This window comes from Ascaphus truei, chromosome 6 (assembly GCF_040206685.1).
Source record: "Ascaphus truei isolate aAscTru1 chromosome 6, aAscTru1.hap1, whole genome shotgun sequence".
NCBI classification, from domain to species: domain Eukaryota; kingdom Metazoa; phylum Chordata; class Amphibia; order Anura; family Ascaphidae; genus Ascaphus; species Ascaphus truei.
This window is the reverse complement of record NC_134488.1, coordinates 131128370-131143332: the sequence shown is the minus strand read 5'-3', so window position 1 is coordinate 131143332 and position 14963 is coordinate 131128370. Positions and strand designations below refer to the sequence as shown.

General features: G+C 45.9%; 1 protein-coding gene across 17 annotated transcripts in view; it reads left to right on the top strand.

Moving 5' to 3' along the window:
* The window catches only part of LOC142497911 (sialic acid-binding Ig-like lectin 16), a 226293-nt gene that overhangs the window by 43242 nt on the left and 168088 nt on the right, over positions 1-14963 (top strand). For 15 of the 17 annotated variants that reach the window (XM_075606354.1, XM_075606351.1, XM_075606346.1 and 12 more), the window contains one exon: positions 459-725. The exons of the other annotated variants lie outside the window; for them this stretch is intronic. In XM_075606354.1, coding sequence (XP_075462469.1) covers positions 459-725 — 267 coding nt within the window. The remainder of the gene's footprint in view (positions 1-458; positions 726-14963) is intronic. 17 annotated transcript variants of the gene reach the window in all.

Below are 14963 nucleotides of genomic sequence, written 5' to 3'. Positions count from 1 at the left end.
TAGTTGGATTATACTACACATTATTCATTTGAACATTTATTACTGTTTAGACATTAGTCTTTTAGTGGATATTGTATCCTCTAATTATCTTTTACTATCTGGGACCTACTGAGGATACCTATATCTTTTCAGTATTTAACCGTTCTGCGTGTTATAGATCTGTACATGGGTCTGTCAACCTTTATTGTTGAGTGATACTATTGACTCAGCGGCAGATATATTCAGGAATGCACAAATTTGATAAGATTAGTTAAATTGATGTGTCTTTAACGTGACACTTTTAGGGATTAGCTGTACTATAACACATCACTCTCCATGTGTTTCCTTCAAATAAGTTAGGTAGCCCATCATTTTGCCAGAGTGCAACTAATAGGGGACTGCTGTGACCTCTGTCACTTTTCTTTTGCTCATTAGTATTCCTTACACAGCCTGCTTCTTTGTTTTCAATTTGTTTTTAGGAGATCTCCCACTCACTGGCAAAAAACTGTTCAAACCTGTGACTGTTAAGGAGGGTGACTCCCTGAATCTGAGTTGCTCAATGGATAGTAGCCCACAGTCTAATATATCCTGGATGAAAGGAAATGAAATCTTTGCCAGCTCTGTGTCTGGAAAAAGATTGCTGCTGCTGCTGCGAAACATAACACCCAGTGAGGCTGATACATACAGGTGCTCAGCATGGAACGCATATGCAGAAATCAACAGAGCAGTGAATATCATTGTGGAGTGTAAGTATGGAGTTAGTAACTTCCCTGCTGCACTCAGCTTTAATACACTTGGGACACGGGACAAGGAAATCCTTCTCATCTCTATTTCTACTGACTTTGTGTCACTTCAGATAAAACATCTACTATTCTTATTGCGATCATATACAGCAAAGATATTGACTGGGGAATAGATCTAGGGAGAAAGTTCATGAAATGCAAAGAAGAGAAAGATCCCACTGAGATTATTGATTACAAAGTAGTAAAACGGGGAGAATTTAGTTTATTGTGATAATGTGATAAATTAGTTTATTGTATAGCCTGGCCTTCGGCAGCTATGTATTCTTCTGGGCCTTTCCTCTGTCAGTCCTGTTAGAACAGGCAGTGGAAAGGTTAATTCCTTCAGTTGGCCTGTTTTGCATTTCAGCTCAGAGTATGTAGCAATATTCATGGGCAGGCCTGAGCAACATTTGAATGTGTTAATCCAAAGGGTGGATATGGGTTGGAACACCCCCTGATGTGTGTGTGTGAGCCAATCGGTATCCAGCTTTGAGTTGTAATGATTCAAAGCTAGAGACACTCCCTGAGGATATTCAAATTGAGACATTCCCAAATTCAGTTAGTGTGAGTTAGTCTAGAGAGAGAGCTGAGAGAGATAAGAAGCCAAGAAGAGGTCTCCCCCTCTTGCCCCACCTGGGCAAGGAGGGGGGAATTCAAGCTGCCATGAGCAGAGAGGCAGAGATTACACCATGCCTGTGATATCATGCTGTATGCTGTCTGCACACCTATGCTGAATAAAGATCCACAGAAAAGAAGTGTAACGCTCTGCCTGCCCACAAGCCAGACGAGACCCCAGGCCTGAGGTGGATAGGAGAAATACCACACACCTAGCAGCAAACGGGGGCACGGCCGGAGTGTGGAAGTAGCGTAGATGGTCCAGGTAACAAAAATAGAAAGGGTACAGTACTTGCCAACTCCAGCGTAGAATGGTAAAGTCCGAAAGCCAATGGTCAAGGAGTTGAGAGAGCAGCGTAGTAGAGTGTCCGTAAGCCTGGGTCGTGGAGCAGAGAGAGCAACGTAGTAGGGATCCGTGAGCCGTGTCCAGGGGATACAGAATTCTGCAAGGTAGAGAGTCCAAAGCCAAGTCCAAGGGGTTCCAGAGGGCAGCGTGGTCGAAGTCCAAAGCCAGGGGTCAAAATCCAGGGAGGTCAGCAGAATATCCAGGGACAGGAACAGAGACTGAAAGATAAGAGAGCCAGGCAAGAGCAGACAGCACCAAGGTACAGAAGCTATGCAGAGCAAGGAGGTAATGGTGAGGGGAGACTAAATAGGGGTCTGGGACCTATCAGAGAAAGGGGAGGAGCGGGAAGCGGCCAGAGGAAGGACCTGATAGGGGAGAAGGGCATGGGGGGTGGACCTGATAGAGCAGGGGCAGGGAAGCGTATGATGCGCGTGCTGCGTCTGAGGGGGCGGGGTCAGGCGCCCGGCGCCAGTACATAGAAGCCTGGGTCCGCGCATGCCCCAAAACTGCGGGAGCAGCCGTGGGGGGGACTGTGAGGAGTGAGGCACGCCGCCGGGAAGCCCGAGCGGCATGGAGACAAGGTAAGGAGGCGCTGGAAGCGGAGATACCAACAGCGCGGATCCTTACAGTACCCCCCCCCCCTCGAGGGTCGGACTCCGGACGAACCATCCAAGGTCTGAGGGGAATTTTTTGGTGGAATCGTTTGAGTAAAAACGAGGCGTGAAGATCCGCATGAGAGACCCTAGAACGATCCTGAGGTCCGTATCCTTTCCAGCGGACCAAAAATTGTAGTTTGCCCCTGGAGATGCGAGAGTCATTGATGGACTGGATTTCGAACTCCTGTTGTCCTGGTACAATGGGGGGGGAGGCCGAAGTGAAGGATGAGCGAATCGTGTGCCTCGGATTAACGGTTTGAAGAGTGAAACATGGAAGACGGATGACATTTTCATAGAGGGAGGCAAGCGGAGCTGATAGGCCACAGGATTAATTTGTCTCAGAATAGAGAAAGGACCCAGAAACCTGGAAGACAGTTTAGGGGTTGGAGCCTTCAGTTTGATATTTTTAGAAGAAAGCCAGACCTTCTCTCCAGGTACAAACTTATGGGCCTTCTGCCGAAGCCTATCTGCTTGTCTCTTCTGTCTTAGAACGAAATCCTGTAAAACTGTTTGAATCCTCATGACCCCTGTAAGGTGGATACCCTCTCATCAGCTGCAGGAACTCCGGATTTGGAAGAATGCATGGGAAGGCAGGTAGGATGAAATACGTAGTTTACAAAAAACGGTGATTCTTGAGTGGACTCATTCTTGTGAGAGTTAATCGCAAATTCTTCTCAAGGAAGTAACTCTGCCCAATTATCCTGAGAATCTGAAGAAAAACACGCAAATACTGTTCAAGGGACTGGTTCATGCGTTCAGCCTGCCCATTAGTTTGGGGATGATAGCCTGAGGAAAAATATACACAAATATATATTGATAATTGTAAAGTAGGTGCAGACTGTGAGCTGAAACGTGAATCAGAAAAAACAAAGGAGTACAAATGGTTGTACTCCTAAAAGAATTCACTATACTGCACACTGGAGTTAAAATATACCTTTTAATAATAAACTTAAAACATATATTACCAAAGGAGTGTGTAACGTAATTAAAAGAGAATTAAATCAACAATACTTAGCGCCTGGGTCACCTAATAATTATGATGGAGAATAAACCCTATTACCCAATGGAATATGGTAGGGTATGAGGGACTCAGAGTACTATTAGTCAGGGTAAAAAAAAAACCTCTGTATCAGCTAACAGAACAGATGATGAAAAATATATGAAAAGCAGTGAGGAGAACAGTATAACAGTAGAATTAGTTGGAGCTCCACCTAGTATAATCAAAGACCCCAATAGTATATCAAATTACATCCAGAATAAGGGGTGTTGGCACCATGAGTGTAAAGTCAATAACTGACACTCATGGAACAGCTAACAGAGCAGCAAAATAAATTCACAGCAAAGGAGCTGCAAGGTATGTCCATAACTAGGTAGAGAGATAACAGCAGACCTCCCTAACAGAGTGGCACTAAGCTATAATAGAGTCTTGTCGTGAACTGTATAAGCTGAAACAGGAGACTACAAACACTACATTAAAAGAGCTCCAAGTAGGAGACTGGCAACATTGCACGTCCAACGCGCGTTTCCCTCCGGCTATGGAGCTTCGTTAGGGACAAATTTGACGAAGCTCCATAGCTGGAGGGAAACGCGTGTTGGACGTGCAATGTTGTCAGTCTCCTACTTGGTAAAGAACAAAAAACCTGGCGCTTACCCCAAGTTACTAATTAGAGATGAAAAACAAATATAAAATAAAATAAAAATGATACAGCCAATAAGTAATCTCCAGAATACCGAGAGACAATCTTCAATCCCCTTTGGTTCAACCCAATGTAAGGATCATCCAAATCCCTTAAAGCAGCGTTTCCCAAATGGTGGGTCGCGACCCGGCACCGGGCCACGGAACCAAAATTGCCGGGTCGCAGCTAGGCTGGCCGCGCGGTGTCTCCCGTCCTCCCCTCCCGTCCCCCTCCCCCGCCCGCTCAAGTTAAAAAAAAATGGCGGCGATTCCCCACGTGGGACGGGGGAGGAAGTACCAGCTCCTCTGCGGCCCACACGTTATGTGGGACGGAGAGGGGAAGTACAAACTCCTACTGCGGCCCGCTTCCCCCCGCGGCCAGCTTCCAGAGCTCACCTCCCGTGGCACCCCCTCCCGAGCCCACCTCCCGTGCCCCCAAGCCCACCTCCCGTCCCGGGCAGCAGGGGATATCGGGGGCAGCAGGGGAAAGCGTCCGGCGGCAAGGTAAGTCACCCCACCCAGTCACTGTCACCCACCCACTGTCACCCAGTCACTCTCTCCCACCCACCGTCTCCCACCCACCCACCCAGTCACTCACCCACAGTCTCCCACACACCCACCCAGTAACTGTCTCCCACCCAAGTGACCCTGTCTCCCACCCACCCAGTCCCTGTCCCCCCGCTCCCACCCACCCAGTCCCTGTCCCCCCGCTCCCACCCACCTAATCCCTGTCCCCCCCCTCCCACCCACCCACCCAGTACCTGTCCCCCCTCCAGTCACTCACATTCGTTGTTGCCTGTAATTCACTGTTTGTGTCTGTGTGCGTATAGGGGAGTGTGTGTGTATCAGTGGGTGTGTGTGTGTGTGTGTGTGTATCAGTGGCTGTGTGTGTGTGTGTATCAGTGTGTCTGTGTATGTGTATCTGTGTGTGTGTGTGTGTGTGTGTGTGTGTGTGTGTGTGTATCAGTGTCTGTGTGTGTGTATCAGTGTCTGTGTGTGTGTGTGTGTATATCAGTGTCTCTGTATGTGTGTGTATATCAGTGTGTGTGTGTATATCAGTGTGTGTGTGTGTGTGTATATCAGTGTCTCTGTATGTGTGTGTATCAGTATCAGTGTGTGTATCAGTGTCTGTGTTTATATCAGTGTGTTTGTGTATATCAGTGTGTGTGTATTAGTGTCTGTGTGTGTGTGTATATCAGTGTCTCTGTATGTGTGTATATCAGTGTGTGTGTGTGTATCAGTATCAGTGTGTGTATCAGTGTCTGTGTGTGTATCAGTGTCTGTGTGTGTATCAGTGTGTGTGTGTATGTGTGTATCAGTGTGTGTGTGTGTGTGTGTTTATCAGTGTCTGTGTGTGTGTATCAGTGTCTGGGTGTGTGTGTATCTGTGTGTGTGTGTGTCAGTGGCTGTGTGTGTGTGTGTGTGTAGCAGTGTCTCTGTGTGTGTATCAGTGTGTGTGTGTGTGTGTGTGTGTGTGTATCAGTGTCTGTGTGTGTGTGTAGCAGTGTCTCTGTGTGGCTGCGTGTGTATCAGTGGCTGTGTGTGTGTATCAGTGGCTGTGTGTGTCAGTGGCTGCGTGTGTCAGTGGCTGTGTGTGTGTGTGTGTGTGTATCAGTGGCTGTGTGTGTGTGTATCAGTGGCTGTGTGTGTGTGTGTGTATCAGTGGCTGTGTGTGTGTGTGTATCATTGGCTGTGTGTGTGTGTCTGTGTGTGTATCAGTGGCTGTGTGTGTGTCTGTGCAGGCCCTATAGGCCAGTATAGGCGATAAAATTTTTAGTGGGTCACGAAGGAGAAGTTCAAAAATAACCGGGTCACGGAAAAAAAAGTTTGGGAAACCCTGCCTTAGAGAAACATAGAAAACAGAAAAGATAGGGGAGCAAGGGGTTAACACTATCCAGACAGAAACTTACAGATAATAAAAGAACCACAACAGGGCTGATCACCCCTAATATGGGACCGATAAAACTGATGTGATGATGATATCATTAATAAACTTACACGGCCTTGTGTAAGCGTAGGTATATAATGGTATCTGTGGTATGTCCTCCAAACTGTTCTAGGAGGAATGGTAGGGGTATTATTGATATAATTGCAGAATACTTACACGGCTCAGTGTAAGTAAGGGTGTAGTATAATGGTCTGTGGGGTTCAGCTTAACCCTTCCAGGATGTAGATCAAAGTAAAGGCACCAGCATGTGTTCTTAAATAGGAGCTGCAATCGAAACTCCCCTCTTTGGTGCCTGGGATCAGGCAATCCTATTCGTTCTCCCTGGTTCAACAATCAAGGGGTAAGTGAGGCACAGTTTCAGTATGAAATTTTTAACAAGACATTTATTAGTTTCAAACATCTACATACTTTAACATACAAATAGCACTCACATAGAACGACAATCAGGCTTGTTGCCGTATGCCAGTGTAACCTTCTAGCCGCAAAAGCTGCTCTGCCTCCGCGTCCGGAGTGCAGGGAGATGACGCGCCTCTGCTCAGGAGCAAACTGCGACTGTCAATGTGTCCACTGGCTACGGAAGCCTCGGTTGAACAAAAACAAGTGAGGTTGGAGCAACGCGTTTCGCCATAACACACGGCTTCCTCAGGCTCATATATGTAATTTACTGGAAGGTTGGGGAGGGAGAGGGAATCTCACCAGACAGGTCCACCAGCAGATCTGGGAGGGGGGCATAAGATTGTGACATCCTCACATCCACATATCAATACGCTAGGCATATACAGGGCTCAAATTGATCAATGCACCCGGATGAGAGAGAATGGGATGCTTACCCTATGGACTACCTTCCCTCCCGATGCCACCCACCCTGTTAGTGTCTGTTTACGTGGTTCACCACCGGGGCACGCGTGGCCTAAATCTCTCCACACAGAAGCTGATTAGACAACATGATGGCGTTACCGCAGCTAAGAAAGTTAATAACAGTATACCCAACTAATCCTAGATTTCCCCTGTCCCAAACAGAGTTGTTAGAAATTTACTCATTCAAATGTTAAAAGTACACAGTTTGTACTGGTTATTTTTCTCAAAAGAGTCGAAGGGGGGGACTCCCCCTTCCCTAGCTGCCGCTATGTGGCCGACACGGTATGCCCTGACTAACTACAGGACATACCACAAAGTCCTTCGGGAAGAGCATGCCCAGAATAGCTTGGGCAGCTGTACAATGCGTACAGATAGTTGTCTACAATTTGCTCTCCCAAAGGCAAGAGATCCACAGAGGTCTCTGACCTTAAGTGGATCTCCGCAGTTGTTTTTGTTGTTGTTTTTTGTCTCTTTTCCTCCCCCCTTCCTATCCGCTGGATTGCCGCGATGCCCGCTTGGTGTTGATGCCCATGCCAAAGACTCCTCCAAACCAAGGACGTTGGATGTGAAGGTACAATGCACCCCACCACACCACAACCAACACATATCACTTATACTAGTTCTCCAAATCACCTCGTCATGGGGTTGATCATCTTGTCCCACAATGTGAAAGGCCTGAATAGCCCGAGTAAGAGGAAGGTAGCGTGTGCGGATTATCAAAGACGGCAGGCAGATATTATTCTAGTCCAAGAAACACACTTTAGCGCTAATAGTGCACCAAAATACCTGGACAAGCACTTCAGGCAATTCTATACCTCATCCTCTACCAAAAAAAAGCAAGGGGTAGCGATCATCTTTCATAATAAGTGCCCATTCCAAGTGGAGAAAACATTCAAAGACAAAGAGGGCAGATACCTAATCTTGATAGGATCTATCAATGGTCAAATACTTACATTAGCAACGATATATGCCCCCAATAGTCATGACCCACAATTTTTCACAACCTTCTTCAATAAGCTACATAAAGTCACACAAGGCCCAATAATAGTAGCGGGTGATTTCAACACCGCCCTTAATCCTAAACTTGATAGATCGGGCCCAGCACAGCGTTATCCCAAATCTATACCAAATGCCCTGCGTAGGGGTCTAAAAAAGAATCACCTACTAGATATATGGCGGGAACAGCACCCTCACGATATGGACTATACCTTTTTTTCACACCCACACTCAACATATAGCAGAATCGACTACTTCTTTGTCTCTAGCAGACTGGTTCCTAAGATCTCCCATACTGGGATCCATGATATTTCATGGTCAGATCACGCATCTATAGAGCTGAGATGCACACAACTAACTCTAGATAGACCGGGACCAAACTGGAAACTGAATGAGTCCCTCCTGAAAGACCCGGGATTCTCTCAGTTAATTGCTGAAGAAATAAAGCAATATTTTGAGAGCAACACAGGCTCAGTGGACTCTCAGCTATCCTTATGGGAGGCCCATAAGGCGACCCTGAGAGGGGTTCTCATTGGCTTAGCCTCCAGAAAGAAAAAAATAAGAATGGCCAAGATCCGGTCACTACAATCTAAACTAAAGCAGCTTTCAGATGATCATAAACAAACCAATAACCCCAGTATCCTTACAAAACTGAAAGACGTAAAAATCGAACTCAATTTGTTGTTAACCTCCCAGGCTGACACTTCATTGAACTGGTCAAAGAGGATGTTTTTTGATAAAGCGAACAAGCCAGATACTATGCTTGCAAACAAATTAAGATACAAAACTCCAAATTATAATATCCAAGCTATTAGGAAGAAATCAGGCATCATTTCAGGTAACCCTAAAATTATTGTGGAGGAATTAAAAACATATTACGAAAATCTCTATAATGGGGATAAAATAGCGCATAATCCTCAAACAGACAGAGCACGTGGGAATTTTCTCGCCAACTCTAACCTAACGAAACTGATGGCAGAGGAGAGAGAGGTCTTGGGCAGAGACTTTACCCTAGAAGAGATATCCCTAGTCATTAGTAATTTGAAGGCGTCAAAAGCGCCGGGGCCAGACGGCTTTTCAGGCCTATATTATAAAAAATATAGTGAAATATTAGCCCCCTACCTGCTCAAAGTATTCAACACAGTTCTTGCAGGTAGCCCCTTCCCCGAACATATGCTCCAAGCGTCGATATCAATAATCCATAAACCAGGAAAAGATCCCCTAGATTGTAAGAGTTATAGGCCCATCTCACTCATCAATACAGATATCAAAATATATGCTAAATTAATTGCCAACCGTTTAAGTCAGATCCTACCTAGACTAATACACCCAGATCAGGTTGGCTTTGTTAAAGATAGACAAGCGGCCGATAACATCCGACGAATCATTGATCTGTTAGAAATAGCCAATTCCAACAAAGTAAAAGTTATGGCGTTAAGTCTAGATGCCGAAAAGGCGTTTGATAGGATCGACTGGGCATACTTGAAAGATACGCTTGGAGCATTTGGATTCGATGGTCACTTAATCACAGCCATAATGGCGCTCTACGCAGGCCCAATAGCTAGAGTTATCCATCAAGGGTTCCCCTCGGATCCTTTCAAGATCAGAAGTGGAACAAGACAGGGTTGCCCCCTTTCTCCCCTGCTCTTTGCCATGTGTATGGAGCCATTCGCGGCTCAAGTAAGGGAAAATCCGGATATTTCAGGGATTGAAATTGAATCCCAAGTTCACAAAATTGCCCTATATGCGGACGATGTCCTTTTGGTTTTGACCAAGCCCCTCACCTCTCTCCCCAATCTCTTCAGCTTGTTGGATAAATTTAACAAAATATCAGGGTTCAAGATCAATCAAACGAAATCAGAGGCCTTAAACATCATGATCCCGAAAGCTGAAGAAAAGCTTATATCACTTAATTTTAACTTCCGGTGGCAAAATAAAGCGATCAAATACCTGGGGGTCTTTATTACCCGTACTTACTGGGAAATATACAAAGCTAACTACCCCAAGCTCATTCGAACTCTGAGAGAAGATCTAAGGCGCTGGTCAAAATTTAATATATCATGGATAGGCAAAATATACAGCATAAAGATGAATTTACTCCCACGCATTTTGTACCTGTTCCAAACACTCCCAGTTCCCTTACATTTGACAGAAATTAACAAGTTACAAACCACCTTATCCAAATTTATATGGGGGGGGTAAAAAGGCACGAATTAACAAACAAACATTACTGAAACAACCGACAGAAGGTGGCTTGGCAGTACCTTGCTTGGTATCATACTACAGAGCGGCCCAATTATGTCAAATCTCTCAATGGCAGATAAACCCCGATTCGAAAAGATGGGTAGCAGTCGAGAGCACGTCCTGCTCCCCATTGGAGCGAAGCCATCTAATATGGACCCCAAAAATAGCGAGATTAAAAGCTATACATCAGTCGCTATCCTCAATGACCAATTCATTAGCAATCTGGGATGCTGTCAAATTCAAATGTGGCCTCACCACCAAAAACACATTGATGACGCCCCTGTGGGGGAACCCACACTTTGCTCCAGGTCTAGATAGTGCAAACTTTATACTATGGAAACACAATAATATCTCAAGACTTAAAGATCTGGAGGGAGGAGACAAAATTTTAACATTTGACCAAGTTAGAACACACAAAAAGATCCCGCACTCCGAATTTTTTTAGGTACCTCCAGATCAGAGCATTTTATAATAAAACAAGCCCACATCCCCCATTGACAATATTTGAAAAGCTCTGTCTCAAAGAGACAACAACTAAGGGACTCACATCGCAGTTGTATAGAGAAGTAGTCGGTACAGCGGCCAAAGTCACCCAAAAATTAGGGTACATGTTAAAATGGGAAGCAGATCTCGGTGAGACCATAGATGAAGATTCATGGACTCAAATAGCAACGGCAGCAGCCAAGAGCTCAATATGTACCACATTGAAGGAGAACGCATATAAAGTCCTGATGAGGTGGTATCTGACCCCACTCAAATTATCGAAATTTTCCAAGGGGATCTCCCCATTGTGCCCTCGACAATGCGGAGATCCTGCGGATCTGTTACATATGCTGTGGTCCTGCCCTCGACTGGCTCCGTTATGGCATACAATCAGAGATTGGCTAGAGAGGATTTTGGGCCTCAAAATTCCATTCGACCCAGGGCTCTTCTTATTGGGCAGAGCCCATAGGGGAATCTCAAAAGCAGACCTTAAACTTATTGCTCACTTTGCAACAGCAGCGAGGTGCGAGATCGCGGCTTTATGGAAACAATGTGAAATTCCTTCAATTCCCAAGATTCAAAACAGAATTTGGTTCGTCTGCCAGATGGAGAAGTTAACAAGTTTAGTTAACGACTCTGGCGAAAATGTTCTAAAAGTCTGGTCACCATGGCTGGCACAGACAGACATCCCAGGGGTAGTAAGATCCACAATACTGCTTTGATATATATATATTTTCCTATAATGCAGTATCAGATAGGAGTTTCGGAGATGCTCAATCACATACAACGCCCACAAGGATCCAGCGGAGAACAGTTATATCCCAGGCAATTAAGGATAACAGAGCGACCCCGAAGACCCGGTATGGTATCGTGGCAATCCAACATTCCCCCCACCCCTCCCCCTCCACCCCCTCCTCCCTACCGTCCCCTTTTCTTTTAGTTCTTTATTATTTTTAATATACACCGTCAAAACGCTACTCTAATTGAATGTTCCACAGTCGTTATACAGATCAGATATTGAAAATGCATGACACAATTTTGATCCGGCAATGTATTATGACTGTAACCTACTTGAAAAACCAATAAAAATGACAAGTTAAAAAAAATAAAAAATTCATACTGAAACTGTGCCTCACTTACCCCTTGATTGTTGAACCGGGGAGAACGAATAGGATTGCCTGATCCCAGGCACCAAAAGGGGAGTTTTGATTGCAGCTCCTATTTAAGAACACATGCTGGTGCCTTTACTTTGGTCTACATCCTGGAAGGGTTAAGCTGAACCCCACAGACCATTATACTACACCCTTACTTACACTGAGCCGTGTAAGTATTCTGCTATTATATCAATAATACCCCTACCATTCCTCCTTGAACAGTTTGGAGAATATACCACAGATACCATTATATACCTACGCTTACATAAGGCTGTGTAAGTTTATTAATGATATCATCATCACATCAGTTTTATCGGTCCCATATTAGGGGTGATCAGCCCTGTTGTGGTTCTTATATTATCTGTAAGTTTCTGTCTGGATAGTGTTAACCCCTTGCTACCCTATCTTTTCTGTTTTCTAAGTCTCCTACTTGGAGCTGTTTTAATGTAGTGTTTGTAGTCTCCTGTTTCAGCTTATACAGTTCATGACAAGACTCTATTATAGCTTAGTGCCGCTCAGTTAGGGAGGTCTGCTGTTATCTCTCTACCTAGTTATGGACATACCTTGCAGCTCCTTTGCTGTGAATTTATTTTGCTGCTCTGTTAGCTGTTCCATGAGTGTCAGTTATTGACTTTACACTCATGGTGCCAACACCCCTGATTCTGGATGTAATTTGATATACTATTGGGGTCTTTGATTATACTAGGTGGAGCTCCAACTAATTCTACTGTTATACTGTTCTCCTCACTGCTTTTCATATATTTTTCATCATCTGTTCTGTTAGCTGATACAGAGGTTTTTTTTACCCTGACTAATAGTACTCTGAGTCCCTCATACCCTACCATATTCCATTGGGTAATAGGGTTTTTTCTCCATCATAATTATTAGGTGACCCAGGCGCCAAGTATTGTTGATTTAATTCTCTTTTAATTACGTTACACACTCCTTTGGTAATATATGTTTTAAGTTTATTATTAAAAGGTATATTTTAACTCCAGTGGTGTGCAGTATAGTGAATTCTTTTAGGAGTACAACCATTTGTACTCCTTTGTTTTTTCTGCTTGGAGAATCTGTCAACAATTACTAGAATAGTAGTCATACCATTAGACGGGGGAAGATCCACGATGAAGTCAATAGCAATGTGACTCCAAGGACGGTCCAGGACCAGGAGGGGTTGTAGAAGACCGGAAGGCTTTTGACGGACAGATTTATTTTATGCGCAGACTGGGCAAGAGGAGGTTAAAGCTCTAATGTCCTTTAACATATTGGGTCACTAGAAGGTTCGCCGAATCAGATCAGTAGTCTGTAAGGAATCCGCTCCTCGGTTTAATGTTTGCCTTACCTTGCAGACGTGCGCAGTCCTGGAACACTTCCCCTGATATTTACTGCAGCCTGGATTCACTCACCAAAGCAATACTGCCACACGCCCCTTCTGCCATTGGTTCTCTGACCTTTAAGTACTGCTTTCCCACAATGCTCCCTGCCGAGCATAGTCCTTCCTGGATGTCTCTGTGTTCTGCCATAAGCCTTGTCTTGTCTGTCTCCTTGGTTCCTGAGACCGGCTGCTAGTGTCACGCAGCGGTCTGTTCCTGTGCTGAAGCGGAGTACTCTCCTTGTTGTCTTCAGCTTCCTGGTTCCTGTGACCGGCTGCTAGTCTCATGCAGCGGTCAGTTCCTGTTTCCTGTGCTGAAGCTGAGTACTCTCCTTGTTACTTCAGCTTCTTGTTTCCTGTGACCGGCTGCTATATTCATGCAGCGGTCTGTTCCTGGTTTCCTGCACTGAAGCGGAGGTTTCCCTGTGTATCTTCAGCTTCCTGGTTCCTGGGGCCTACTCTTTCCCTAATCTAGAGAGGCCGTGTCCTGGTTCCTGCACTGAAACGGAGGATTCCCCCTGCGTCTTCAGCCTCCTGGTTTCCTGCACTGAAGCGGAGGTTTCCCTGTGTATCTTAAGCTTCCTGGTTCCTGGGGCCTACTCTTTCCCTAATCTAGAGAGGCCGTGTCCTGGTTCCTGCGCTGAAACGGAGGATTCCCCAGCCCGCTCAGGACTCTTGCGCTGAAGCACTGGTTTACCAGTGCAGCTAGGCGGTGTGATACTCTGGTCTGTCTACCACCTCCTGAGACCAGTACCATGGGCCATGGTCGCCGCACGCGCAGAGGCCACTCCCGCGCTCCTAAGCTGAAGCGGTGCTCTCCTGACTACCTGTTGCTGAACTCCTGCTTGAACAACGTTTACCCTGATGTCTCTAGTCCTGACCCTGGCGTGTCCACCGACGATGCTGTCTTCTCCTATCCTGATCCTGCTACGTACGACTACGAACTGCGCAATCCGGATCAGCCTGCGCGGTCTAAGGTCGGTGCTTTTACAACCCCACCTCAGCCACGCGGTCTGACCCAGGTTTGTGGCGAGCACAGTCATGACAGTATGCTCGGCCCCACAAACTCGGACCGCCCTGTGGTGAGGGTTGGTATGTTTCTGTCTGAAATCCTGTCCCGGCCTGTAGACCAGTCCCAGTTTGAAAACCAGTATCTGTGCGAAATACTACCCCTGATTGAAGATCAGATTATGTATGAAGGTTTAACCCCGTTGCAAAGACAATGCCGTAACGATCTCATTAGTAAGGCTTATTGCCTCAAGGACTTAAAACAGTCTCTGGCCGCTTGTGTTTGCTCCTCTGGTTCCCCTTTAACCTGGGATAATGTGCATCCTATCAAACTTGCCAACGCCCGAAATGCACTCCTTGCCTTGGCCTTATCATTGGACATTCACCTAGTACAACAGGACCCTCTCTTCATGGTGGTTCATGCTCAAGACACACTCCGTGTACTTTCCCTGACTTTGGACATTTGCATAAAGGAACAGGACCCTCTCCTCGCCAGCTACGCTGCCGCTTGGCAGTCCACCTGTGCTGCCAGACCTGTCGCTAAACCTGGGGACGTATCTCCCTCTCCAGGAAATGACCAAACTGACCCACTATCACTGCCCCCTAACATAGAAGCTGCCACGGTCCCTAGCCCTGATGGTACACCCGGGTACTCTGACACCAATGATACGTCTACGTTAAGCCCTGCTGATCAGTCCTGTGAGGTTCCCCTGGAGTATACGTATATTTCTCTAGCCAACACTAAGGCTCTAGTATCCGAGAACAAGTCCCTTTTTCCCTCTATTCTTAACTCTGAATCTCCCTTTTCAGCCCTCAAAGTTTTTCCTGCTTTAACCCCTGCTAGGCA